This window comes from Mobula birostris, chromosome 6, assembly GCF_030028105.1.
Source record: "Mobula birostris isolate sMobBir1 chromosome 6, sMobBir1.hap1, whole genome shotgun sequence".
Taxonomy (NCBI): Eukaryota; Metazoa; Chordata; class Chondrichthyes; order Myliobatiformes; family Myliobatidae; genus Mobula; species Mobula birostris.
In genome coordinates this window covers 157,095,955-157,123,662 of record NC_092375.1, presented here as the reverse complement: position 1 = coordinate 157,123,662, position 27,708 = coordinate 157,095,955, and the positions used below count along the sequence as shown (strand labels likewise).

The window sequence follows — 27,708 nt, the reverse complement described above, 5'->3', positions numbered from 1 at the left end:
ATGTGTGCCTGGAACACTGCCAGGTGAAATGGTGGGTATAGGTATCTCAGCAGTATCTGAGAGTCATTTAGACAGGAACATGAACAGGCAGGAATGGCAGGGCATACCATATGCTAGCATTCTGGGACACAAGTCATGGGCCAAAAGGCCTCTTCCTATGTTCTATTATTCTCTGTCCACATTCCAAGAGTGATCTCACTGAGACCCAACATAATTATAGCATGACGTACTCAATCCTGCTCTCAGATACATTGGCAGCATACCCATATTTCTTTCTCACTTCCTGCTGCAGCCATGCGTGAGCTTTCACTAAATTGCATACAAAACACTAATGTCCACTTGAACATCAGCCCTTCGCATTCTTTTGATACTAAATGCTCAGCACTTCCATTTCCTCAGCTGGAGTGGGTGCATCATATTTTCCTCTCTGCACTTGATCTGCCTAGTCTATATCCTATCGGAGACTCTCTGAATCTTCATCTCCAAAGTTCAAAGTGAATTTGTTGTCAAAGTATGTATACCATATGCAGACTTGAGAGTCATTTTGTTGCAGGCATCATTTTCTGGTGAATTGTCCCGACTCACATTCCCATTTAGTTTCATACATTTAGCAAAGTAGGAATATTGTTTTTAGTGCTGTCTGCCAAATTGTTGATAGATTGTGAACAATTAGGGCCAACACTCCAATATCTGTGCTTCCCCGTTAATCACAGCCTAACAACATCAGAAAGATCATTCATTTCTACTCTGTTTCCTATCTGTTAACCAGCTCCCGATTCATGTGACTATATTACCCATAATTCCATGTGCTTTAACTTAATTCAGTGTCCTCCCATGTGGAGTCCAGTCAGAAATATTCCGAAGATCCAAGTATACCACTTCAATTGTTTCTCTTTCATCTGCTTACTGTTGCAAAACAAAAACTGCAACAGCTTATTTAAACATAACTTCTTTTCAAAAATCCACGTTGGTTTCACTCAATCATTTATGCATTTAATTTTTTTTTGGTGTGTTATACATTCTGTACTTGGAGTGACTTCTGCGATGAATCTTTCAACTACAATCCCAAATGCATAAAATTAGATATAGTACTTAATGGGTTGTACTGAGCTCAGTCTAACCCACATTTCATGTCACCACTACAAGATCCCACAGTTCTATTAGTTTTCTGCAGCCCCGTGAGACGCAGGAGCTTCTGTCCAGCAGAATCATCTAAAGAGTGCACCAGTGGTAGAATGTGTGGTCCCGTTCCGAGACTGCACCAGGAGCATTCAATTTACGCAGCGAAGGACAGTTTAATTTTTTCTAAATGTTCCTAATAAGAGACGCTTAAAAACAGCAGACGTTAATTTCAGTTCTTTTATTTAAAAATTATAGTAAAATAACAATGGCTAAAAATAGCAAGTTTGTTTTTTGAAGGCATTAAGCTATTTTAGCTAAAAGCAAAAAGTTTGGTAAAAGAAATAAATAAATAGGTCAATGATTGCACTCAGATGAATAGGCTGCAATTGTCTCATCAGCCCCAGCAAAGCTAAACCTAAACAGCTATGTACAAAGTATCCCCACCCCTGCCCACCCAATCCCTCAGCTCAGGACATGTGCATGTTGGCTCCAGAGTCAATGCCAAGTCCTATGGCAGAGCAGCTGGTCAGCTGTACTATCAGCAGTCAGGATAGTGTGAGATGCACCTCACCAGCTGTTCTCTATCAATCACCGGGGAAAGTATATTTTGTCCACATATTAGTAACCTACAATCAGTAGTTTGTAGAATCAAGTGCTTCCTAATATAGATGACTAATTCAAAGAAAAGGTACAAAGGATTCTATCCAGTGGAGTGGTCAAAATTAGAATACTTTAAAAAAATCAAGATATATTTTCAAGAGAGTAAATCCTTCTCAGTGTTGCAGTGAGTGATTCAAGCAGCCATATAGTTTCCCTGTCCTTTGATACAGGTAACTCTAATTCTGTGTGAATGTTGGTGGTAACAAATCTTAGATGATCCATTAGCATCAAACAGATTATTGATTACATTTTAAAAAGCATGGCCCGTGGAACAGTGATGAGCTCAGACTGCAACCTGGATCTTTATGATAAAGTGGACCAGTGGGGAAATCTGAAAGGTGCAGCCCATTTCCAGGTGCAATAACTAATAAGCATTGAAAACTTCAGCAGCACCACACCAAATTCCAGGTCTACATATATATATAATTGTAATTGATCCATCCAGCCAAAATGTGAATTGCCATGCAGAGTGAATACCTGGATGATTTTGCTAACACTTGTCAAACTCAACCTTTCAATAATTTTTACTTTGCTCTGAGCAATATTACTCATCTCAAAGGGTATTTTAATAAATAATCATTTTCTAGGTTTATAAACCAACTTCTTTAACAATGCACAGTGTTTTCTTAAGAAGAAAGGGAAAGAGAATGGTGACATTTTATTCTGCTGCATGGGCAGTAAGGTATGATTGCATTTGTTATCTGATTCTGACAAAAGCTGTTTAGAGATGCTCACTAAAACAGATAACATTATTATTCTAGCATGTTGATCTTCTTTTTCTCCCTGGACTTATTTATTTATTGACATACAGCGTGGAGTAGGCCCTTCTATCCCTTCAGGCTGCATTGCCTAGCAACTCTCCAATTTACTGCTAGCCCAATCACAGGACAATTTACAATGACCAATTAACCTACCAAGCACTACATCTTTGAAACATGCAAGGAAACCAGAACAATCTTCTAGCACTCCAGAGGATGCTCTGATTAAGCAATAAGCAGAAATTATATTGAAACTCAACATCCTTCTAATTAAGAAACTTTATTGATTGGTCACACTTTTTTGGGCACATGGCCAAGTGGTTAAGGTGTTCGTCTAGTTATCTCAAGGTCGCTAGTTCAAGCCTCAGCTGTGGCAGCGTGTTTGTGCCCTTGAGCAAGACACTTAACCACACATTGCTCTACTGTCTGTGCAAGGAGTGGCGCCCCACACAGACTTCCAACCTGCGCCTTGTAAGGCATGAAAATGCCCGATGCAGGCCTCTCATGGTCTCAGTCGACGTTCCCTCCCTCCCACACTTTTTTATCAAGTATTTTAACTAATGAACTCAGTTAACATTTGCAGAATCAGGAGAAGTGAAACATTTGAAGGAACTGTTCAGAACGTAAAGTTTGTTAATTTTATAAATCAACTTTATCAAACATTTAATGGGATGATAGTTGTTTATCTGCATTTGTTAAAGTGCTCCACACCTAATCAATAGCTTTTCATCGAACGGGTATTATTATGTATGTTATTGTAGTAGCCACAGACTATCTGTGCTGTACATAATGGTTAGGAATAAACGTCAATGATACTGAAAAACAAACCTTAATTAACATAATATAAGAAGCAAGAGCACAAGAAAAACAAGACTAAATAAAGCATAACAACATCCTAGTGAACATCCTTCCTGTGTCATAATCTGATCTGAATACATACCGTAGCTCCAGGTTTGCCCTCTGCACCTGTGACTCCCGAATTTCCTGTAAGGCCCTGTAATTTTAATGGAAACCTATTTAACGTTTGAAGTCTATCATTAAAATATTCAGTAAATATTGTGTAACAAGATGCAGATTAATCCAGTAAATATGTGACCAGTTGGCCGATTTATGACAATACATCTAAACCCAAAAAGTAGAATTTTAGTATTGGAAATGAATTTATTATAACTTTTCATCTCTCTCCAGATTCAGTAAATGAAATATTTCAATTAAACATGTTACTTGCTGAGGCAAACATTTGACTTACAAATAAATAAGGTTTCAAATTGCAATGTCTTGGCAAGTTACTGTATAGGATTTTTAAAAGTACTTTCCTGTTTTAAATTTCATTCCATCTCAGTTTCTTTGTATTCCATTTTCTTTTACATCAAATGCTGACTTTTGCCACTATAACTGGCTAAACTGAAAACCACTGAAGAGGCTGAAAGGAACTTGCAGGGTTAGCCCGCAACAATAGTTATTTAACAACTATTTTGTGCATATTATTCTACTTCTAGTTCATTCATATTAGTGTGTCAGATCTTATATCATTAAACTGTTCCAATAAAATCACAGAGAATAGACTCACAAATATAAGACCATAAGACAAAGGAGCAGAAGTAGGCTATTTGGCCCATCGAGTCTGCTCCGCCATTTTATCATGAGCTGATCCTTTCTCCCATTTAGTCCCACTTTTCCGCCTTCTCACCATAACCACGGATCTCCCACCTGGCACTTATCACTGTAAGCGTAAATGCTACACCTGTCCCTACACCTCCTCTCTTGCCACCATTCAAGGTCCCAAACAATCCTTCCAGGTGAGGCAACACTTCACTTGTGAGTCTGTTGGGGTCATCTATTGCATCCAGTGCTCCCGGTGTGGCCTCCTCTACATCGGTGAAACCCGACGCAGATTGGGGGACCACTTCGTCGAGCACCTCCGCTCTGCCCGCCACAACAGACAGGATCTCCCAGTAGCCACCCACTTCAACTCTGTTTCCCATTCCCATTCAGATATGTCCATACATGGCCTCCTCTACTGCCATGATGAGGCTAAACTCAGGTTGGAGGAGCAACACCTCATATACCGTCTAGGTAGTCTCCAGCCCCTTGGTATGAACATAGAATTCTCCAACTTCCGGTAATTCCCTCCCCCTCCCTTCCTCTATCCCTATTTCACTCTGCCCCCTCCCCCAGCTGCCTATCACCTCCCTCATGGTTCTGCCTCCTTCTACTACCCATTGTGTTTTCCCCTATTCCTTCTTTACCTTTCCTGCCTATCACCTCCCTGCTTCCCCTCTCCCACCCCCTTATCTTTCCCCTTACTGGTTTTCAGGAACCTACCAGCCTTCTCCTTCCCACCCTCCCCCACCTTCTTTATAGGGCCTCTGCCCCTTCCCTCTACAGTCCTGACGAAGGGTTCTGGCCCGAAGCATCGACTCATCGTTTTCACGGACGCTGCCCGACCTGCTGATTTCCTCCAACATGTTGTGAGTGTCACCATAACCTTTGATGCCCTGGTTACTCAGATACCTATCAATCTCTGCCTTAAATACACCCAATGACTTGGCCTCCACTGCCGCCTGTGGCAACAAATTCCACAGATTCACCACCCTCTGGCTAAAAAAAATTTCTTTGCATCTCTGTTCTGAATGGGCGCCCTTCAATCCTTAAATCATGCCCTCTTGTACGCGACTCCTCCACCATGGGAAACAACTTTGCCACATCTACTCTGTCCATGCCTTTCAACATTCAAAATGTTTCTATGAGGTCCCCCTCATTCTTCTAAACTCCAAGGAGTACAGTCCAAGAGTGGTCAAATGTTCCTCATATGTTAACCCTCTTATTCCCAGAATCATTCTAGTGAATCTTCTCTGAACCCTCTCCAACGTCAGCACATCCTTTCTTAAATAAAGAGCCCAAAACTGCGTACAGTACACCAAATGAGGTCTTACCAGTGCCTTATAGAGCCTCAATATCACATCCCTGCTCCTATACTCTATTCCTCTAGAAATGAATGCCAACATTGCATTCGCCTTCTTCACCACCAACACAACATGGAGGTTAACCTTAAGGGTTTCCTGCACGAGGACGCCCAAGTCCCTTTGCATCTCAGAACTTTGAATTGTCTCCCCATTTAAATAATAGTCTGCCCATTTATCTCTTCTACCAAAGTGCATAACCATACACTTTCCAACATTGTAAACACTAGAAAATGTGCTGATGCTGGTAATCCAAAGCAACACACACACAAAGTGTTGGAGGAACTCAGCAGGCCAGGGTCATTATCAGCACCTTTGCCTGAAACGTCAAATGTTTATTCTTTTCCATAGATGCTGCTTGGCCTGCTGAGTTTTTCCAGCATTTTGTATGTCTTCCTGCAGAGAATAGACTACATTTTTTGCAAAGACTTAAATCTTATCTTGCATTATACAAACTCAGTCATGAAGAAAATGTATAATCAAAAAAGATTTAAAATGAATTCAATTATTATTTCCCTAGTCTTCGGTCTATTTAATGCTGGGGTACAGAACACCAAAGAGGTAAAAAGCGCTAAATGTTGAACTATAATTTCAAACAAAATAAAAGAAACGCAAACCCATAAGACATGGGAGCAGTATTAGGCCGCTTTGCCCATCGAGTCTGCTCTGCCATTGCATCTTGGCTGATCCATATTTCCTCTCAGCCCCAATCTCCTGCCTTCTCCCTGTATCCCTTCGTGCACTGACCAATCAGGAATCTATCAACCTCTTCAATAAGTATACATAAAGATTTGGCCTCTACGGCTACCTACGGCAACGAATTCCACATATTCACCACTCTCTGGCTGAAGAAATTCCTCCTCATCTCCATTCTGAAAAGATTCCCCTCTTTATTGAGGCTGTGTCCTCTGATCTTAGACATTCCCACCATAGGAAACATTCTCTCCACATGCACTCTATCAAGACCATTCACCATTCAATAGGTTTCAATGAAGTCACCCCTCATTCCTCTGAATTCCAGTAAGTACAGGCTCAGCACCATCAAACAGTCTTCATATAACAAGCCATTCAATCCCAGAATCATTTTTGTGAACCTCTTTTGAATCCTCCTTAGTTTCAACTCATCCTTTGTGAGTTGTGAATTTCACTGAGGAAGACACTAGCAGTATATTGGAAGCTCCAGGAGTCAGGGGTCATGAAGTGTGTGAAGTTACCATCACTAGAGAGAAGGTTTTTGGGAAACTGAAAGGTCTGTAGATGGATAAGTCACCTGGACCAGATGGTGTACACCCCAGGGTTTTGAAAGAGGTGGCTAAAGAGATTGTGGAGGCTAAACCTGCTCACAATATGCCAAGTGAAGCATCACCAGTGCTTTATAAACTCTCAACATTGTATCCTTGCTTTTATATTCTAGTGCTCCTGAAATGAATACTAATGTCACAATCGCCTTCCTCACCACATACACAACCGGAAAAATTAACCCTTCGGGAATACTGCACAAGAACTTCCAAATCCCTTTGCGCCTCAGATTTTTGTACTATCTCTCCATTTCAAACATCATCAATCCTTTCATTTCTTCTACCAACGTGTATGACCATAAACTTCCAGCCACTTCCAACTGCAGTTTCTTTGCCTATTCTCTTAATCTGACCAAGTTCTTCAATAGCCACTCTACTTTCTCAAAACTATCTGCCTCTCCACCTATCTTTATATCATCTGAAAACTTTGCAACAAAGCCATCAATTCCATCATCCAAACCATTAACACATAACATAAAAAGAACCTGTCACAACACAGACCCCTGTGAAACACCGCTAGTCACCGGCAGCCAACCAGAAAAGGCTCCCTCTGTTCCCACTCTTTGTCTCCTGCCAATCAACCACTGCTTTATCCATGCTAGAAACTTTCATGTAATACCATGAGCTCATAGCTTGTTAGGCAGCCTCATGCTTGACACCTTGTCAAAGGCTTCTGAAAATCCAAGTACGCAACATCAATCGAGTCCCCTTTGTCTCTCCTGCTTGTTATTTCCTCAAACAGGTTTGTCAGACAAGATTTTCCCTTGAGGACACTGTACAGCTTATTTTATCAGGTGCCTTCAAGTACCCCTAAAGCCACATCCTTAACAATCGACTCCAACATTTTCCCACCCACTGAGGTCAGAATAACTGGCCTGTAATTTCCTTTCTTTTGCCTCTCTCCCTTTTTGAAGGGTGGAGTGACAATTGCAAATTTCCAATCTGCCAGAATCACTCCAGAATCTAGTGATTCTTGAAAGACCATTACTAATACCTCCACAATCTCTTTAGCCACCTCTTTCAAAACCCTGGGGTGTACACCATCTGTCCAGGTGACTTATCTACCCACAGACCTTTCAGTTTCCCAAAAACCTTCTCTCTAATGATGGTAACCTCACACACTCATGACGCTTGACTCCCGGAACTTCCACCATACTGCTAGTGTCTTCCTCAATGAAGAATGATGCAAAATACTTATTCAGTTCATCTGCCATTTCCTTGTTGCCTCTTTCTACCTCTCCAGCATCACTTTATGGTGGTTTGGTATCTACTCTTGCCTCTCTTTTACACTTTATGTTTCTGAAGAAACTTTTGGTATCCTTTTTAATATTATTGGTTAGCTTACTTTCATATTGCATCTTTACTTTCTTGATAATTTTTTGTTGCCTTCTGTTGGTTTTTAAAAGCTCCCTAATCCCCTAATTTCCCATTTATTTTTGCAGTATTATATGCCCCCTCTTTGGCTTTTATGTTGGCTATGACTTCATAGCACCATTATAATTCTCCTTTCTGTTTAGAATGTACAATGCCTATTAAAAGTATTCACTCCCCCCCGCTTGGAAGTTTTGATGTTTTATTGTTTTCCAACACTGAATCACAGTGAATTAAATTTGCCTTTTTGACACTGATCAACAGAAGAAGACTTTCGTGTCAACGTGAAAACTGATCTATACAAAGTGATCTTAATTAATTACAATTATAAAACACAAACTAATTGATTGCATAAGTATTCACCTCCTTCAAGTCAGTATTTAGTAGACGTATCTTTGGCAGTAATTTCAGCCTTGAGTCTGTGTGGGTAGGTCTCTCTCAGCTTTGCACATTTAGATGCTGCAATTTTTCCCCATTCTTCTTTATAAAACTGCTCATGCTCTGTCAGATAGTATGGGGATCATGAGTGAACAGTCCTTTTCAAGTCCAGCCAGAGGTCAGGACTCTGACTTGGCCACACCAGGACGTTAACTTTGTTGATTTTAAGCCATTCCTTTGTAGCTTTGGCTTTATTCTTGGGTTATTGTCTTGCTGGAAGATGAATTTTCTCCCAAGTCGCAGTTCCCTTGCAGACTGCATCAGGTTTTCCTGCAGGATTTTCCTGTATTTTGCTGCCTTCGTTTTACCCTTTACCTTCACAAATGTTCTAGGGCCTGCTGCAGTGAAGCATCCCCACAGCATGATGCAGCCACCACCTTGCTTTATGGTAGAGATGGTGTGTTTTTGATGATGTGTGATGTTTGGCTTACGTCAAACATAGCATTTAGCCTGATGGCCAAAAAGCTCAATCATGGTTTCATCAGACCATAGAACCTTCATCCGGCTGACTTCAGGGTCTCCCACATGCCTTTTTGGCAAACTCTAGCTGAGACTTCACATGAGTCTTTTTCCCCAACAATGACTTTCTCTTTGCCATTCTCTCAAAAAGCTGCAATAGGTGGAGCACCCGGGCGACAGCTGTGGTATACACAGTCTCCCCCATCTCAGCCACTGAAGCTTGTAACTCTTCCAGAGCTGTCATAGATCTCTTGGTAATTTCCCTTACTAGTCCTCTGCATGCATGGTCACTTTGTTTTTGGGGACAACATGCTCTAGGTAGATTTATAGCTGTGTCATATTCATTCCATTTCTTGATGATTGACTTAACTGTACTCCAAGGGATATTCAGTGTCTTGGAAGTTATCTTGTATCCATCTCCTGACCTGTGCTTTTCAATAACCTTTCGCAGAGTTGCTAGGACCGTTCTTTTGTCTTCATGGTGTAGTTTTTGCCAGGATACTGACTCACCAGCAGTGGAACCTTCCAGGTATAGGTATATTTTTACCACAACCAGTTGAAACACCTTGACTGCACACAGGTTTCCAAAAGCAGATCCTGTTTAACTAATTATGTGATTCCTAAAGCCAATTGGCTACACCAATGATGATTTGGTGCGTCATATTAAAGGGGTGAATACCAATGCAATCAATTATTTTCTGTTTGTAACTAATTTAGATCACTTTGTAGAGGTCTGTTTTCACTTCAACATGAAAGAATCTTTTTCTGTGATCAGTGTCAAAAAAGCTCAATTAAATCCATTGTAATTCACTGCTGTAAAACAATAAAATATGAAAACTTCCAAGGGGGGGGGTGAATACTTTTCATTGGCACTGTATATATCCCGTGTCGTCTGAATTGCTTCCAGAAATTTCAGCCATTGCTGCTTTGCCATCATCCCTACCACCATTCTTTTCCAATTAATACTGACCAACTCCTCTCTCATACCCCTGTAGTTTCCTTTACTCTACTTTAATACTGATACATCTGACTTTAGCTTCTCCTTCTTAAATTTCAGGGTGAATTTGATCACATTATGATTACTTTACTCCTCAGGGTTCTTTTACCTTAAGCTCTCTAATCAATTCCAGTTTTTTGCACAACATGCAATCCAGAATAGTTGATCCCCTAGCTGCTCTAAAAAGCCACCTTGCAGGCATTCAATAAAACTCCCCCTTTTGGAATCAGGCACCAACCTAACTTGCCCAATCTACCTGCATATTGAAATCCCCCATGATGATTGTAACATCTCCCTTTTTCATACATTTTCTAGTCCCCATGGTAAATTTTGTAGACCACTTTCTTTCTATTGTTTGGGAGTCTGTATATAACTCCAATCATGGTCTTTCTACCCTGCAGTTCCTTAGCTCTATACACAATGATTCAACACCTTCCAACCATACAGTATGTCACCTCTTTCTAATGATCTAATTTCATTTTTTACCAACAGAGGCACACCAACCACTCTGCCTTCCTGCCTGTCCTTTCCATACAAGGTGTGTCATTGGACATTAAGCTCCCAGCTATAATCTTCTTTCAACTATGATTCAGTAATGCCTAAAACATCATGCATGCAAATTTGTAACTGTGCTAGAAGTTCATTGCCCTTTTTCCATATACTGCACACATTCAAATATAATACCTTTAGTCCTGTATTCATCCTTTTCAGCTTTCTCCACCTTTAACATTGCAAATCATCCTGTTGACTGCAATTTTGCCCTGTCATCAGCCTCTCCTTGCTATGAGTCTCACTACACATTGCCTCTGTTTGTAAGCCAACCACCTCATCTTCAACCCTATCACTCCAGTTCCTATCCCCCTGTCAAATTAGTTTAAACCCACCTGAACAACTCTAATCAACCTGCTCGCAAAGATATTTGACACCCTCGGGTTGAGGTGTAAGCCATCCCTTTTTTTACAGGTCATAACTTTCCCAGAAGATATCCCAATAATCTATAAACCTGAACCCCTGCTCAGTTCCTCAGCCACACTTTCACCTGCCAGATCATCCTATTCTTACCCTCACTGGTACATGACACAGACATCAATCTAGAGATTACTAATACCTGGAGGTCCTGTTTCTCAGCTTTCTACCTAGCTCCCTAAAATCTCTCTTCAGGACCTCCTCTCCTTGTCTACCTATGTCATTAGTGTCGATATGTGCCAAGGCTTCTGGCTGCTCACCCTCGCCCTTGAGAATGCCATGAACCCGATCTAAGACATCCCTGATCCAGGCACCATACCATCCAGGTGTACCTATCACACTCACATAACCTTGTCTCTGTTCCCCTGACTAAGGAATCTCCTATCAACACTTCAGCCCTCTTTATCTCTCTGCTCTTCTGAGCCACGGCACCAGACTCAGTGCCAGAGACCCATTCACTAGTGTTCCCCCCAGAAGGTCATCACCCTCAATATTATCTGAATTTATATACTTATTATTGAGAGGAACGGTGCAGCTTTACTCTGTGCATTTTCCTTCCTTCTCCTGACAGTCACCCAATTACCTGTCTCCTGCAAGCTTGGTGTAACTACTTCCCTGTAGCTGTCTATCACCTCCTCATTCTCTTGTATGAGTCGAAGGTCATCAAGCTGCAGCTCCAGTTCCTTAATTTGTTCTCTCAGGAGGTCTCCCAGATTTCCCACATCCCACACATAACAGAAAACACTTCTCCTGGAGCTATTCTCACTCTACTATGCACTAATGAATGAGGAATGAACAAATAAGAACACAGACAGAGTAACTTGCAAGACAATCTATCTCAACCAAGCCTGATCTCGCCTAAGCCTGATGAGCCAAACCTCTCTAAAAACTGGCACACTCAAAAGAATGGCCACTCTGTTTAACTTGATTTATTCTTTGTGGCCCTTTCTAATGAATCCCTCCTGCTGACTGGTCACTCTTCAACTCAGAAAACTGCCGTGAATCTCTGCCTTCAAAATCTCAATCGCCGCCCTGAATAAAATTAGCTCTTTTCGTGCAGCCCTCTGAGTTGTACAACTCAGAGAAAACTGGCTCAAAGCTCTACTTCTTAAATTTTGAACGTGGACCTGACTGAAAAGTAGATCTTTTTACGCACTGCCTCTTGCTGATGGGTCGCTCCTCAAATCAGAAAAATTGCCGCAAAGCTCTACCTTCAAAATCTCAGTCCCCGCCCTGATTAATAGCTCTTTTCATCATCCGTGGTGAGGATTATTCAGCTCAGTTTTGTCCAGAGATTTCTTCAAATTTTGTATTAAGTAAAGCATATCAGTCCATAAAATACTTACAAACAATTTCAAAACTTAAGCTTATTGTTGAGGTTTTTTTCCTTGGATCTTATTTTCCACAGTGTTTAAAGGGCTATTTAACTTCAGTAAATAACTTGATTTCAATCTTCCCCAAATTAGCCTTTGGCAAACTGGACATGCATGCCAAATGTTCAGACACAGAACTAAATATTGTACATTTCAATATAATTATTACTAATGTGAGTGAGACATTGTCATGTAATTCATATCGTATAAAACATTCTTACCCTTGCTCCTGGGAGACCACGATCACCAGGACGGCCAGGATCACCAACAGCTCCTTTGGGGCCTGAAGGACCTGTGGTACCACGCTGTCCTTGGGCACCCTGACGGTATAGAAAGCATGATGTTGAATAGGCGTCTCTTGTAAAAGTTCTGAAATATAGATCATCTTTCCTGTAAATTTTTAATACCTTGCATTGAAAAATACTCACCTTTTGACCAGGTAATCCATCCTGACCTGGAAAACCGCGATTACCTGGAGAACCCTAATTAGAAAGAAAACACGGTTTCTGTATTTAAATGCACAAAAGATGAAAATAATTATGTTGCTTTGAATTCAGTTTTACCCCATGTGTTTTGATATACTTTCAAATATATCGGTATTGATTATGCTTGAGTAACATTCTTCACTGGCAATATGAATGCTGTAGATAGTCTAATTTTGCAAAGCATTACTGTTAGCCTTGATATTGCCATCACCAGTGCTTTTGTGAACATTTTGGAACTAGTGGTAACCATGAGTGAAAATGTTCTTTTGCTCTTGTGTAACATGAAGTCTAAAATGCTGAATACCCCGTCTCTGCTATGACACTCTGAGTTAAGTGTCTAAAGCAGATATGTGCTTTGCTTTAAACCACTTGCAAAATGATAATAGGCCATCTAATTATCACTTACTAAAACACCATGAAATGTTCATCAGTTTAAAAGTTTACAATCAAATTAAAATATTTGTAAAATGTTTCTTTCAAAGTCTTACTGGACGTTCCAATGGTCATTAAAATCACATTTGACTGCATATATAATTAACTTACTCTTTCTCCAACTGGGCCAGGAGGACCAATTGTACCAGGGTCACCACGAAGTCCTCTCTTGCCTTCTTCACCCATTGGACCAAAAGCTCCCTGTGGACCAGGTGGACCCTAAATGGATCAAGGTAGATGAAATATGTAATATGAATATCTAGGTCTGAACATTAGTACAGAACATTTTGCTTGACTCTTCCAAAGCAATATAATAACTTCTCTTTCCCAGACTTTGTGTAAGATTTGAAGTTATTCTACTTTTCAATCATTTTGGAAAAAATGCAATAAATCTGACATTTCTTATTTAAAAATGAGTTGCTAAAGTCAAAAATAAAACTCACAATGATGAAAATGCTAGACGCATAACAGATGCAATTTATTACAAAAAAAGTGCAACGTATATCATTTGTCAGGAAAATAAAGAGATAGTATTATTTAAGTGGTGCAATTTTAAAGGCATCTAGAAATAGAATCCAGGATTCACAAGAAAGACTGAAGATGCTGGAAATCTGGAGCACCACACAAAAAATGCTGGAGGAGAAGACGTTTTATTGAGATTTTCTCTTAATTTTTTTTAGTTGATTCATCTTTGAGAATAGAGTCATCAATTTACTGTTCATCAAGAAGATAGCAGTGTTCAAATCTTGAATCTCCCATGTCTGAGGATATTAACACACACAATCCTCTTGAGTCAGAAGTTCCTGGATTTAGGCCAGAGATGACACAGAACTGTGTCTTATTTTCAACTCAGGATGGTGTGTAACTAGGAGAGAAAGAGTTTATGATAATGTTCTTATGCATCTGAAGCTTTTGTCATTCCTTAATTGTACCTTTGTAGAATTTGGAGGTGTTGTTGGAGTAATCTAGGCAGACAACCACTGTGTCATATGTAAATGGTGCTCACTATATCTACCATAGACCAGTGGTGGAACAGTGAACATCCCAACTGCTCGATCATGCTGGAATTGCACTCATCCAACCAAGTGGATAAATCCAATTTCAACACTCTGCTGATTTGTGCCTTACTGGTGATAGAAAATCTCTGGGATGTCAGAAGGTCAGTCAGAATCTGGCATACCTTTGTCATGATGTGTTGATGTGGCCAGTCCAGTTTTGTTTCTAGTCAATAATGATCCCCAGAACTTTGTGGATGGATCAATGATAACACATTGAACATTATCGATAAGTGATTTGACTCTTTATGCTCATTGTCTGCCATATTTGTGGCACAAATATTACTTGTCATTTATCAGCTCTTGCCTGAAAATTGTTCGGGTTATGGTGCACGTAGGCATAGTCTGCTTCATTTGCTGTGGAGATGCATATGAAATTGAAGACACTGCAGTCATCAGCCTACATCCACATTCTAACCCTAGGAGAACAGTAAGGTCGGTAAGGAAGTAGACTATCAGACAGCAGAGAAGAATTAGGCTAGTTGGTCCATCAAGTCTTCGCAAACTTCTATAGATGTATGGTGGAAAGTGTATTGACTGGCAGCATTACGGCCTGGTATAGGAACACCAATGCCTTTGAGTGGAAAACCGTTCAAAAGGTAGTGCATACGGCCCAGTACATCATGGGTAAATCCCTCCCAACCATTGAGCACATCTACGTAAAACATTGTGGTAGGAAAGCAGCATCCATCATCAAAGATCCTCACCACCCAGGCCGTGCTCTTTTCTCCTTGCTACCATCAGGTAGAAGGTACAAGTGACTTGGGACTCACACACCAGGTTCAAGAACAGTTACGACCCCTCAACCATCAGGCTCTTGAACAAAAACGGAGAACTACACTCTTTCTGGTGGTCCCGCAATTGATGGTCTCGCTTTAAGGACTCTTTGTTTCATTATTTCATACTAGTTATTTAGTGCTATTTATTTATATTTTCATTTGCACAGTTTGTTCTTCATTACTCCTGTTTAAGGTTACTGTTCTATAGATTTGCTAAGTATGCCCACAGGAAGAAAGAATCTCAGGGTTGTATGTAATGATATGTATGAATTCTGATAATAAATTACACTTTGAACTTTGATTTTGAAGACTGTCCTGCCAATCATTCCTGGTTTATTTATTTCCCCTCTCAACCCAGTTCTCCTGCTTCCTCCCCCCATTACCTTTGACACCCTGACTAATCAAGGACCTATCAACCTCTGCTTTAAATATTCCTAACAACCATGGCCTCCACAGCCGTCTGTGGCAAATAATTCCACAGATTCACCACTCTCTGGCTAAGAAATTCCTCCTCATCTCTATTCTAAAGGGATGTCTTTCCATTCTGAGGCTGTGCCATTTGATCCTAGAATTTTCCCCTACTGGAAACATCCTCTCTACATCCAGTGTATCAAAGTCTTTAGCAGCCAGATATATTTTACCTAGGCCTTGAGGAACTCCTGAATGGGTGTCCTGTGACTGTATTCATTGACCTCTGACAAGTATAATCATCTTCTTTTGCCTTGGGTATGACATCAATTCCTGGAGTCTTTCCCACTTGATGCTCACTGATTTCAGTTTACCAGGGTTACTGGATACCATATCTTGTGAAATATTATTTTGACATCAAGGGCGGTCACTTTTACATAACCAGAATTTAGTTCTGTGGTACATTTTTGGACCAGAGCAATGATGGAGGCTGGTACAGAAGGGTGCAGGCTAAACCCACATTGGCATTAGTGAGTAGCTTACTGGTGAGGAAGTGCTCTGCACTCTATTTGCATGACATTGCTGATGATTGAAAGCTGAATAAGTGCACGCTTTCCACTTAAAATGAATTCACCATTCTTTTTGTAAAGCGGGCACATCTGGGCAATTTTCCGCATTGCTACTGTTGTACATGTACAGGGACAGTTTGGCTAAAGTTTTGGCAGATTCCGGACTGCCATCCTTCTCAGCAGAGCCAGGTATTTTCAGTTCCCATAGCCTTTGCAGTGTTCATTCCTCTCAGCTACTTCTTGATATCATGAGAAGCGAATTGAATTGGCTGGAGAGTGGCCTCTGTGATGATAGAGAATCTCAGGAGGAAGTTAAGGTGGATTATATTCTCAGTATTCCTGGGTGAAGACAGTTGAGTGTGTTTCACCCTGGGTTTTACAGCCTACATATTGGACCTCATCAGCTTTGAGGATGGAAATGATCTTGGGACCAGCTTCTCTAGGTTGCCCATGTAATGATCTATCAGCATTCACAATTCCCTGTGCAGGACTAGAGAACTTTGATCTGTTCCATTAGTTGTGAGTCAAATAACCTTGCACTGTATATTGATTCCTGTATTTATTGGTTGGAGTGCATGTAGTTTTGTTTAGTAACTTCACCAGTTTGGCACCTCAGTGTTAGTATACCTAGGGCTGCTCTTGACCTGTCTTCCTGCATTCTTCATTGCAACAGGGTTGATAGTCCAACCTTTTCGTAACGGTAGAATGGGAGAATATCCAGAGTTGAGGTTATATGTTGCAGCAGGCGTGCTTCTGCAGGTGATGATCTATGAGCTCATTAAATATATTTAAAGGTGATGATCTTCATGGGTGCTCAGTTTTGAGCAGCCAGATCTGTAGTAAATTTATCCCACTTGGTAAGATTGTAACACCACATAACATGATGGAAGGTGTTACTTCCCTAGAAATGGACTTGGTTTCCACATGGAAAATGTGATGCTCGTTTCTATCTTGGACAGGCACATTGGCCACAGGAAGTCAGCGATTCAGGAACAGCTTCTTCCCCTCTGCCATCCGATTCCTGGATGGACGTTGAATCTTTGGACACTACCTCACTTTTTTTTAATGTACAGTATTTTTGTTTTTACATATTTTTTAAAACCTATTCAATATATGTAATCGGTTTACTTGTTTGTTTATTATTATTTATTTTATTGTTTTTTTTCTCTTCTAGATTATGTATTGCTTTGGACTGCTGCTGCTAAGTTAACAAATTTCACATCACATGCCAGTGATAATAGACCTGATTCTGATGGCAATGCCCAATTATCCCTCATGATGACTCCCTTACCGCCAGCTACATACACAATCTGACAACCATGTCTTTCAGCCCTCAGCCACCTTGGTCTGTAATGGTCCTAATTCCATACACCTGTGTGCAGGATATTCACCAACATGAATGATCCAAGTCACCTGCTGTAACTTTTACTCAGTACAAACTTTTGTCAGCATCTTCAGTTAATCATATATTTTTCAGGCTCCGGACCCCTGCTAATCTTCAAGGGTGAAGATTCCATGCAATTCCTTATTAAAACTCTATTTGGACAATGACAATTGGATCGCATTCCCTCTTGATTAACTAATCTTCTAGATCTCCACATGCAAGTCCATATTAGTGAAACACAAACCCCCCAATAACAATGGTTGACAAATGATAGCAGGAAGAGAGAATAAAGAATGAATATAACTGTTTGTTCTGTGGAATTGTCTGCTTAGGAAAGCAGTAGCAGCTACCTCGTTAAATATATTTAAAGCATAGTCAGATGACTCCCATTAACTTTTTAATATTCATTACTATCTTTACCTACTAAATTCTGTGGCCATATTCTACAGTGATTGTTTTGTATTGAAGGGTGATGAGACTTACAGGCTCGCCCTTGGTTCCACTTTCTCCTTTGTAGCCGATTTGTCCTGGTTCTCCCTGGATTAAAGAAATAATGTTATCAAAAAATGCAGGGTATTCAAAAATAACATTCCTTCATCCAGAGGAAAGTGGATGGTGAGGTCTCTTGAAGAAAGGCTCAGTCACTAATTATACTCCGGACAGAGAACAAGTGAATCTGAATACTTAAGGAACCATGGGATTTTGGATCTCTGCAGGGAAGTGGCACTCAGGTAAAATATCAGCTGAGAACTTAAAAAGAAAATCAGAGTGGGCACAAGGTGGTGAGTTATCTGCAGCTGTCACCGCTATAGTTCAACTTTCATCAAAAGTGTCAGCATACCACTATGTGCAACTAAATTTGAACGTTTTAAATATATAAACCATTGAAACATCTGATTGTCATGGAGTAGTTTTTCAACAACAGTGAATCACGCTGGTTGTGTCCAGTATTTTAGAAAGGAAGCCCTGACATGCAGACGTGTTGAATGAAGTAAATCCTGGATTTTTGTGACTATACCCAGTGTTCAGGACTCAGTGGCAGGAAGCTGGCCAAGTCTATCTGTTCACTCTATCAGTGGACAGGCCAACAAGTCCAGCAGTGGGAATTGTACTTGCTTGGGGTTCACCAAGGATTTATTCCTCAGACGACACATTATTCAGACCTGAGAAAGTCAGAGGGCCCATAAATGTTACTGGCAATTTCAGATTTGCAGGTTAGGAGACAAAGGGAAGTAAATTTTACATCTAATTTAAATTTGTTTTAATTATTTAAACTTTTTTGTTAACTTTTATGTTTATTCACTTGATTTGATATAAGTATTTACTTTATAGATTTTTTTTTAATTTTAATTGCCTTTAGCATCTCTGAATATCAAACACACTTAAAAGCTCTTGAAATCATTGACAGATATGAAAGATGTTAAAGCTCCTGCTTCAGCTTGGCTGTCTGCTAAAGGCTGTCAAAGATCAAGGTGGAGGCTAATGTGCATATGAGCATGGATAGGGGACTGGTTATCCAATAGGAGGAGGAGAGTTGGGATAAATGGGTGTTCCCCTGGTCGGCAGACAGTGGTGAACAGAGAATGCCATAGGATTTGCTGCCAGGCCCACAAAGGTTCATATTAGTATTAATGATTTAGAAAAAGGGACTGAGTGTAGTGAATCTATGTTTATTGATAACACTAAATTGAGCGGAAAAGCAAATTATCCAGAGGATGCAAAAAGTCTGTAGTCTGTAGGTTAAGTCAGTGGGAAGGCTCTGGCAGATGGAGTATAGTGTTGGTAAATATGAGATCATCCACTTTGGAAGGAAAAACAGATCAGATTATTATTATTAATTAAATGGTGTAACTTTTCAATATATGGTTGTGCAAAGGGTCTATGGGTCTATGAAATGCAAAAGGTTAGCAGATGCAACAGGTAAAAAGAAGGCAAATGGAATGTTTGCCTTCATTGCAAAGGGATTGAATTTAAGAGCAGGAAGGTTTTGCCGCCGGGAATCAGAAGAATGAGAGGTGATCATAGAGAAACATATAGAATTGTCAATGAGATAGACAAGATAAAGGCAGGAAAGCTGTTTCTACTGGTAGGTTAGGCAAGAACTAGAAGACATACAGTCGAGATTCAGGGGAGTAGATTTAGCATGGAGATGAGGAGGAACTGTTCATACTGTGGAGTTCTCTGCTTAGAAAAGCAGTAGCAGATACCTCATTAAACATATTTAAAGTACAGTCAGACATTTTTTGAATAATAGGAGAATTTAGGGTTACAGAGAAAGCGTAGGAAGCCGGAGCTGAATAAATGGCCATTTCAGCCATGAACAGGCCAAATGCTATACTCCTACTTCAATTTCTTATGCTCTTTCAGGGGTGTCCAGGAGCTGGGTCTGTGTATTATACCAACCAGAGCCTGCTTGATATCCAAATCTAGTTGCCAGTTTCAGAGGTGAGGAGCCAATGAAATTAACGCTCCATATCTGACTCCAGGCAAGTATAGTAATTGGAGCTCCATGTCTGATGACATTGTCTAGCAAGAAAAGTCTAACGTGATCCAGGCAAAATTAAAAGAGGAAACTATTAAAACAAAGTAAACATACATTATATATTATCAATAGTGTATTATTAAACTTGAAATAGTAACTATGTTTTTCTCTCTCCACTAACCTGCTGTCAATCTGGCTTTCTATCTAAGAATTAAACACAGGAAAGATTGTTCACACTGGGACATGCTGGAAAAGGACTGTACTTACTGGATTCTGTTCTGTCTTGCCTAACATTTTTCATTGATATGTGTAAATATTTTAAGTACTAATTTAAGAATGTCATAAGAAACCCTATATCTAGGGGGAATCCAGTGTGTTCATAATTTATTCATAAAGGATATGACATCCTGTAAAGGAGTGCCTAATACTTTTAACCATCCCTTCTCTCTTTGTAGAAGGCTTGATCAGACATTCCACATTTACGCCAGTTGAATCAGAAAGACCACAGTGAACTTAGGACCCTAAGACATTGGAGCAGAATTAGGCCATTCAGCCTATCAAGTCTGGTCCACCCTTCAATCATGGCTGATCTACTTTCCGTCTCAATCTCATTCTCCTGCCTTTTGTCTTGTAACCTTTGATACCCTAATTAATCAATCTCTGCTTTAAATGTACCCAATGACTTGGCCTCTGCAGCCATCTGTGGCAATGAATTCCACAGATTCATCATGCTCTGACTAAAGAAATTCCTCTTCATCTCTGGACTTAAGGGACAACTTTCTATTCTGAGGCTGTGCCCTCTGATCCTGGACTCTTGCACTAATGGAAATCTGATGGTGAACCATTGTGAATTAAATCATGTAATGATTTCAAGTAGTTTAGTGACCATCTCTGTACTACTGTCAATGACAATTTGAATTAGTACTCATTTTTACCTTACATCTGTTCCAATTAAAGTGAACACAGTATCAAACAATTAGTTGCAAAATAAGAATGAATGCAGAGTAAAGAAGAAATAGCAACAGATATATTATGAACATAAATTATCTCAGTTTTATTTCAAGTGGAATGGGAGTCAATGTTAAATTCATAGTTAGTAACACATAAATACATTTCTTACCCTTTGACCTTTGATTCCAGGAGGACCAGTGCTCCCCTGTGGACCAGGAGACCCAGGAGGGCCTGGAAATCCAGCAGGACCCCCAAAGCCTGGCGAACCCTGTACAAGGAAGGAGATTTATTAGGTGCTGGTTCAAAGATTGAATCAGCCTTTGGAGTAGGCCACTCAAACACTCTGACTGTGAAGAGAGGCAAGGTCATCATTTGATCTCAATATGTTGCACAGAGCATAACAGCACAGGCATTTCACCCATAATGTCTGTGCTAACCATGATGACAATTGAGCTAATCCCATGGTCTATACCCCTATGTTCCCTGCATCCCCATGTATAAACATTTTAAACACTGCTATCATGTCTACTTCCACCTCCTTCTCTGGCAGTGCATTCCAGGCACCTACCATTCTCTGAGGAAATAAAAACTTGTCTCGTATCTCTTTTAAACTTTGTCCCTCCCACCTTAAAGGTATGCCCTCAGGTATTTGACATATCCATTCTGGAGGAGACTCTACTTGATTTATGCCTCCCATAATTTGATTTACTTCTACTAGGGCATGTCGTCAGTGCTGCTGCCAAGAAGCAGTTGTTTTTACATTACAATGCAAAAAGAGGGTGAGAGGCTATTAGGAATTGGAGAGAGATTTTCCTAAGTACTTTTGCTGGTTGCTGTTTGTGATTTTTTTTTGCCCAGATTACTGTAGCTGCTGAGAGTTGTCACAATGATCCAAAGGCTTGTGGCATCCAAATGCCAGCTGGTCTTTGTGTGATCGCATGTCTCTTGTTTGAAAAGCATAATGAGTTATTAGAAAACAGAGTCTGCTGCAAAGATGAGCATGTATGCAAAGTTGGTTGATCCCTTTAAGATCACAAACTGAAAAGTGTTACGACTGATACAGCCACTGCTTCATGGCTCCAAATAGCCAGATCAAATCCTGAACTCGCGAGCTGTCTATTTGGACTTTATATATTCTTAGTTACCGTAGAGTTTCTTCCAGGGTGTTCAGGTTTCCTCCAACATTCCCTTAGACTCAAACATTGGTAGATTAATTGGCCACTGTCAGTATGTGATTTGATCACTGTGTAACTAAGCAGTAGCATCAAGAGGAGTTAATGGGAATATGGGGAGAAAAGGTTACATAAAAATTTAGTGGAGAATGGGATGACTCTGTGAGTTAACATGAACTTGACTGAACATGAATTCGCCATAACAAATGGCCACCTATGTTGTAAGAAAAAAATGGAAATACAGCTTAGACATCAAATTCAAAAACAAAATACTGTGGATTCTGAAAGTCGTTTCGTTAAGCACACCCAGAATTAATTTCTTCCTATGAAAAATGGGAATGACTTAAAATTGGTGAGGGTGTGGATAGCGAAGCAGATTGTCCAAGGCTATAGTTGGATAAGGATCAGTTGGAAAGTTGGCAAGGATATTGATAGATGGAATTAATGCTGACAAATTTGAGTTGATGCATTTTGGGAAGTCAAATAAGGATGGGATATAAACTGAAAATAGAAAGGCACTGTGGACTGCTCTTGAACAGAGAGGGCTTTAAGTCCATAGTTTTCTGAAAATAACAACAGAAAGTGGATAAGGTAATGAAGAAGGCATATGACATGCTTGCCTTCATAGTTCAGGGCTGAGAATATAATGGTTTGGAAATTATGTTGTAACTTAAAAAAACTGATTAGACTGCTTTTGTCGTATTCTGTGCAGTTCTGAACTCCACGCTGTAGGATCTTAGGAGTAAGTTTTTAACACGGAGGGTGGTTGATATCTGGAATGCACTGCACAGAGATGGTAGAGTCAGGGACAATTACTATGTCTGAGCCATTTAGGCAGATACTTAAAAAGGCAAGGCACAGAGGGATATGAACCTAATGCAGACAAATGGCATTACTATAGATGGGCAAAAAGATTAGCAGGGACTAAATGCCTAGATTACTGTGATTATTATGATTAAGTGTGATGTATAATAAGCCAATAAATGGAATATTCATAAACACTCACACTTCTGATGAAATGGAGCAGATTACTTGGTGTCTCTCAAAGTAATTACATCAATCTCAATCCTCACTTATTTTTCAGTAAGCTACTTCTTCTCACATACTTAAAGTCTATACTGTATCTGATTCCTATACCCCCCCCCACTCACACTTGGAGTAATTTACTGTAACCAATTAACAGGGCTGACAAATTCATAACTCTTTTGAAATCTACATATACCATGAGAAATTAATGATGAGCACACATTTCTCCAAAAGCTCATGTCACTTGCATCCTAATGTCACTGCCTAATTTCACGTGCGTCTGCTCTTACCCATCTTCCCACCATTCTACTAGGGATAGGGTTCCTCTTGTCTTCAACTACCACCCCACCAGCCTTTGCATCCAGCACATAATTCTCCAAAATTTCCACCACCTCCAACTGGATCCCACCACCAAACACATCATTTCCCTCCCCCCCTCCATTTTCCACCTTCCACAGGGATCACCCCCCAGCGAATCCCTTCTCCATTCATCCCTCCCCACTGATCTCCCTCCTAGCACTTATCCATGCAAGCTGAACAAGTGCCGTAACTGCCCCTATACCTCCTCCCTCACTACCATTCAGGGCTCCAAACAGTCCTTCCAGGTGCGGCGACACTTCACCTGTGAGTCTGTTGGGGTCATCTATTGCATTTGGTGCTTCCGGCATAGATGGGTTTCAGATGGTTCAATTCTTGAGTGCTTTAAGAATTTGTTTTGACAGATCTCTCTAGACATTATTCACATCATGAACCAAACTCATTCTAGCTTTGTGTGCAGGCAACTAGATCATAGATTACATGGAAGCATCTACTTTTTTGGATAGGATTAGCTCCACTGGGAATTTAGAATTTAATCCAATGAAAAGGTAAAATAATGTTCTCCACCCTTTAAATGGCATTAAATATACCTATTAGATCTCTTTCTGAGGATTAAAAGGAAGAGGGAGGAGACTGAGAGAAACAAACATCTTCATGGTGGAATCTCAAGCTTCCAATAAGTCATGTAGATCATGAAAGCCAGTACAATTTCATATACTTTCTATTGTAAATGTGTTATGTAACAAATAATCTCAAGAGATTGCTTTTCTGCATATAAACATGGCTTGTGAATGAGAGCAGGATAAGACCACATGGACAATAGACCTCACGTAATCAAGTTCACTGTGACATTAATGATATACAGGCAATACCTACATAACAGTGTGTCGCATTACAGTGGGCTTGTGTTCCCAGAAAACAGCCTGCATCACAATTTTTCATAATGTTCACTCACATTATCTACATGTACATAATTTTTTTAAAACTTTATATTGATATATTTACTCTTTTACATACAAAATGTTGTCTGAGCAAATTTATTCTGTGTCTCCAATTTTGGTAGTGATTTATTGAAATCTGTTAGGACAAATTTTGCTGCCCAGACTGCTGTAATATAGGGGTCACCTGTTCAGTTTCAGAGTGATCTTTCTATGCTTTGGGTATTATACTGATAACATCGACATTTGCAAAGAATCCGCTCTTGTATTAAGATTGTTTATCAAGGTGAATGCTGGGCTAAAATAACTGCCTTGTTTGGTTTTACTGCTCCAGAAATAGCTAATTATATGCATTCCATGAAGATATTTCAATAAACATATTTCTTACCGTTGATAGTTGCCAATAGTTTTGTTATTTGGTCTATTAGGCAGTTTATTATTTGGTCTATTGTGGGCACAATTTTTGAGCACAGCATTTTCGAGATGTTGGTTTATTTTGTGGAAGGAGGGAAGGAAGGAAGGGAAAAAAGGAAAACAATATGTGAAACCTTACATGTCATTATACATACTATGGAAAGCAAAGAGAGATTTTTAAAAGTTGGGAATTTTAAAGGAAATGAGGATCTAAAACATCACAACTTTGATGACAGAAGACATATTTAAACTGAGGAAAGAAATAATTTTTTAAAAATTGCTCTACCTCAAAAACATTTTATTTAATCAGTTGCCCATTGATCTCTTCACTTTTCATGAAGGAAAATAGCTTCTTAAACAAAGTCTAAAGTTGGCAAAGAATGTTCAGTTTTAAAGAAACATACCATTGGCCCTTTTGCACCAAAAGTTCCATCAGTCCCACCTGGTCCCTAGAAATAAAGCAAAAGGCAGATTAAGCATTCTTTCAACTGAATGTTCTCGGTAAGTTGAAGTTCTGAAGAAAATCTGATTTGCAGAGCTTACCCTGATGCCCATTGGTCCAGGGGTACCCTGACGGCCAGGTGAACCTCTTTGACCCTGGGGCCCTTCTGGCCCACGGACTCCTGTTGGCCCAGGTGCACCCTAAGAATAAATGGAAAGAAAATTAATTTAAGTTCTCAGCCCTGTGAAATGCTTCCACTGAAATATTCAGTAGAACATGAAGATTAATTAATATTTATTCGCTTTCAGGCTTCCTAATATATCAAAAGAACTGAGATGGATCAGGCAAGTGATCAAGCAGAGTAAATTTACTGCAGCTGATCAGCAATACATGTTTATAACTGGCACAGTCAAATAAGGTCTTCCTCTGAGAATGTTTCAACAACAACTTCCATTTATATAATGCTTTTAATTAATAAAACTGCACAGGGAACTTTGCACAGGTGTTACCAAACAGATATTGATTTCAAGTCTTAAGAGGAGATATTAAGCCGAATTTTCCTTGACTGAACCACCTCACCTCTAATCCCATGGCTACACCAACCTACTGCAGCAATCACAGCACCAGTCACTTATAAAGCTTCATATGTATAATAAAAATACATATAACAAAAAAATATTGAACACTATAAAATAATTAAAAACAAAAAAAAATTAAAAAGTCAAGCAGCTTTTTAAGGCAAGTCAGTGATCTCACTCAAATGGTTGAGGAATGCATCTGGTCTGTGCTATAACACGCAGATGTGCATGGCAAAGACGGGTTGAAATCCGAGGGTGGCGAATCCTTACGGAAATCCCCACTGCACCACAGCTCCTTACAGCCTTGGAACAGCGAGGTCAAAGAGGCGTCCAAAGAAGCATGCAGCCTGGTACAGCCGTTCCGATCTATTCTTACTTTCTTCTTCTTACTTTCTAATTTACTTTATTTTTTGTATTTTTTTTCTCTCACGGTAACACGTCGAAGCTGCACCCTCTCTAACATGCCGGTAGAGAGAGTTTTATTTGGGTTTTCTTTAGCGCTGGAAATGGTTACATCCCAACACGCGGGACAGAAGCAAGGTCGCATTGTGTATTCCACAGACCAGCAAATACCGGCCGGTTTAGTGAGCAGAGTGGTGGACACCCCTGCTGAAATCCGGAGGAAAACACATAGAGGATGCAGAGGGGGATCACAAAGCTGAGGAAAGAGGACCGGGTTGAGACAACAGAGACTTTTGGAGAAGAGGAGTTCGGTGGGTAATACCATTCCAGCTGACCGGAAGTGCGCTGAGAGCGGTAAGCATAAAGGAGTTGGGTGCTTACTGATCTGGTTAACAACAGATGGTGCAATCTGGGGCATATTACGATCGAGGAACATGTTTGCAGACTGGATATTGAACTTTTTACTGTTGGACTTTGGCCACATTCCACCGTGATACAACACTTGGTGGCACGGGAGGTCTTTCCTGCCTGTGGCCATCGAACGTGCAGCTCCTCCCGTGGAGGGTCAGACACCCTGAGCCAATAGACTGGTCCTGGACTTACTTTATTTTCCATCTGGCATAGTTTGCATTTTGCTGTTTGATTGTTGGGGGTTTTTGTATTGCTATATTCACACTCTATTCTTGGTTGGTGTGGCTGTAACGAAACCAAATTTCTCGCAGGATTAATAAAATATATCTATCTATCTATCTAAATGGGTGCCAGTGTAGGTCAGGAAGCCCAAGGGGAAAACAACAGACATGATGCAAGTTCAGTCATGGCCAGCAGTGTTGAATCATGGGAATACAGTATTACACAGAGGACGGAGGATACCCAACTGCATTAAAATGGTCAAATCTAAAGACAAGAAAGCATAGGTGAGAGATTCAGCAGCAGGTAAGCTGAGGCACAAGAAGAGTCAAGTTGTGCACAGCTAAGCGTCTATCTTGACCTTGAGTTGAAACTTTATTCTCTATTTGAAGTCTGTGGTGTTCAGAGGATCAGATCCATCACAGAGTTAGCAAAAATCAAGGGTAGCACCACTTCCAGGCCTCACTACATGGGCCATGAAGGCTTCATGTTCAATTAAATATAGAGGAGACAGTGACTTGGAAGACTGGAACAGAATATAACAGAACAGGAAGTCATGAGAGAACAACACCCACATTAAAGTAAGTGTTGCGGGACTTGTGGGTCCAAAGGCCATGTAGTTAAGGGGAGAGCCATCGAAAGGTTAAATTGTCATCCAAGTCAAAAATGAGGCTTTCGATAAATCCTGTTTCCTGACAGGATTTTTGCACTGGGCAGGTCAGTCATATTTGGCCGTTAAAAATCTCTGACTGTGAATGATAACATCTGGCCATCCAGTCCACAAGTTTTTTATTAAGCCTCCCCACCTTTGCTTTGATGAGCAATGCCAATCTTGTTG

At 40.2% G+C, this 27,708-nt stretch overlaps 1 protein-coding gene across 2 annotated transcripts in view; it reads right to left on the bottom strand.

Moving 5' to 3' along the window:
* Positions 1-27,708, bottom strand: part of LOC140199504 (uncharacterized) — a 288,437-nt gene that overhangs the window by 68,910 nt on the left and 191,819 nt on the right. For both annotated transcript variants that reach the window (XM_072261701.1, XM_072261702.1), the window contains exons 19-26: positions 25,362-25,460; positions 25,223-25,267; positions 21,120-21,218; positions 18,001-18,054; positions 13,434-13,541; positions 12,834-12,887; positions 12,627-12,725; positions 3,481-3,534 (exon numbers count right to left, since the gene is read on the bottom strand). In XM_072261701.1, coding sequence (XP_072117802.1) covers positions 3,481-3,534; positions 12,627-12,725; positions 12,834-12,887; positions 13,434-13,541; positions 18,001-18,054; positions 21,120-21,218; positions 25,223-25,267; positions 25,362-25,460 — 612 coding nt within the window. The remainder of the gene's footprint in view (positions 1-3,480; positions 3,535-12,626; positions 12,726-12,833; positions 12,888-13,433; positions 13,542-18,000; positions 18,055-21,119; positions 21,219-25,222; positions 25,268-25,361; positions 25,461-27,708) is intronic.